Genomic DNA, 2,393 nt, shown 5'->3' with positions numbered 1-2,393 from the left:
TTCAGAGATTCAGCAGTGGCCAAATCTCTGAATCAGATTTGGCTGTATCAATTTGGGACAGTGATTCGAAACACCAAATCAAAGCACTGTCCCCCGAATCAGCTGAATCCAAATCCAAAGCAAATATTAGCCACTTCTTACAGGTCTACTGGTAAGAAGGCTCAAAGAGTCTGTTAAAAGGGCACTTTGTTGTTATAGCTCATGTTAACTGCACAGGGCTACGTTCTCATTTTTGTGGGCAAGGAGATGTTGAAGGGAGCCAAAAGAAGTGTATATCTGCTGGCAGACTGGCTCAGGAAAGACTGGGACCAATGAATTTAGCATCACTCCTATTAAGGGTTAGACTCTTACATCTGTGCATTAACAAGGAATAGGGACCATATCATCCCTGCCTAGTGAGCCACCCAGTAATAGGATAGTCATCAAATGGTAGCCAGAGACATATCCCACTAGCATGTGAGGGTCTAGAAAGATGTGGTTTTGACTGTCTGCTAGATTTTGGGAAGAGGTCATCTGCAACCTCTGCTTCACCACATGTCCAGCAGGATAAGCCAAAATTTAACCTTTAAACAACAAGCTATGTTTCATCTCTTATTCAATTCAAGGAATGAATGTGATGCCACACCAGATAAACTGCAACAAAAGAAGCCAGCTGTACATGAAAAGTGCAAGATACATCACATCTTCAGTGTATTAACCTGAAAATATACACTGCTTTCAAATTTTGATTGCTTACCCTGACTATGAAACTAAACAGCTAATGAGTCACTGACCTGAGCAGTGTCTGCCACATTAGGAAGCCTGGATTTGAGTCTGGCATCAATAAAACCCCCAGTAGGGGGCATTTTATTAGGAATGCTGTTGTAATAAGGATGTTCCATTGCTTCCCCCTCTTCCTCCATCCAAGGTTCATCAAAACTCTGCATCCTGTAAAAAACAATGACTTTGCTTCTCATTTCTGCTTAGGAGAGCACTTGCAACATTGTAGAATGGTCTAAAATGGGACAATTATTACTCAGCTCTTTGTCAGTGACATCAGTAAGATATCAAGCAGCTACCCACCTCTGTTCATGGACCTGGTCTACAGCCCACTGAACCTGATGGAAGCCTTTGTATTGACTTTAATAGGCTTTGTATCAAACCTTATATTTCCCTAATAATAAACATGGTCAAACAATTTCCACCTCTGGTATTTAAGTTTACTGTGGCATTTATAATATTTTTGATTGTTTGGTTGATTTATTAAAATTCATAGTTCATGATATCTTAAAACTAATCAAAATAACAGTAAATCAGGCAAGACTCCTGTGAAGTCAACTGGCTTGAGCCTGTGAACCAGTAAAAAAATGATACCACTTTACGGAGGTTGGGGGACTTACCACTCATAAGCATGCATTAACTTCTGTAACTGTTGTTTGTGTCCTCTCCTATCCTACAGCAAATGAAGCTAACTCAAGGCAGTTTATACCAGTACAAAACAGCTACTAAATTTTCCTTTTTTTGTAGAACAGAATAGGCACATGAAAAACTTAAAACAAATTATCAAGAAATACATCCCCCTTTTTCTTTGGGTATAATTGTCCATACCCTGAAACACTATTTCATTCCACCAAATGCAATTACTTAAGCCAACACAGAAGAAGGATAAGTTGCTTTCCTTTCAGAATACTGGCATTTTATATTCAAAATATTCTCCCCATTCCCTGGCATAAATTAGGAGACAGGGTCATATCTTTTGGATTTACATGACTATAGATGAGCTCAAAATGGAATTTTCAGAGTGCCTAGGCCAAAATTCTGCATGATAAATTTCAATCATAGCCTACAGCAGAAAAGGCTTACTCAAAAGGGAACCAAAGAATACACCCCTCTCTGCAACTATCTAAATGTATAGCATCTTCTAAAGGGGGGTGCATGTGATATCCTGTTCCAGTAGGTCCAATTTCTTTAAAAATTCTGACCATTGCTAATATTGGCAATGACAAAATTATGTTGCACGTCCAGGCATTATCAATGTTGAGAATTCAGGCATAGTGCCTTTACCAACTGCTATACATCTTTGTATCACCATTCAGAGCAACCTTGAGGTTCTCAATCTTGTTGTTGCCAGGAGACTTGTTATTCTGTTAACACGATGGAAAAAGTTTCTAAAATGCTATGAGGAAACAGAGACTGAGGTCAGGGAAAGGGACCTGAAAATCTTTACGGAGCATGAGCCATCACTAGGGACCGACTGAAATCGCAATTTCATAGACTTAGCAAAATCCGGTGTTGCCCACGAAAGCAGGCAATGGCCATGAAATCCACAGGAAAAAACAAGAAAACTTACTGAAAATAAAACACTGGCTCCCCAGAGGGAGCTAGCAGTCTTTGGGGCTCTGCAGCAGCCTGCT

The 2,393-nt window shown here is 39.8% G+C and overlaps 1 protein-coding gene across 1 annotated transcript in view; it reads right to left on the bottom strand.

Moving 5' to 3' along the window:
• Positions 1-2,393, bottom strand: part of SHC3 (SHC adaptor protein 3) — an 88,341-nt gene that overhangs the window by 14,237 nt on the left and 71,711 nt on the right. The window contains exon 9 of the mRNA XM_006022397.1: positions 770-927. Within this exon, the coding sequence (XP_006022459.1) occupies positions 770-927 (158 nt within the window). The remainder of the gene's footprint in view (positions 1-769; positions 928-2,393) is intronic.

Source organism: Alligator sinensis, unplaced genomic scaffold (assembly GCF_000455745.1).
Source record: "Alligator sinensis unplaced genomic scaffold, ASM45574v1 scaffold665_1, whole genome shotgun sequence".
Classification (NCBI taxonomy): domain Eukaryota; kingdom Metazoa; phylum Chordata; order Crocodylia; family Alligatoridae; genus Alligator; species Alligator sinensis.
Note: the sequence above shows the minus strand (reverse complement) of the source record. Positions and strands in the feature narration are given on the sequence as shown.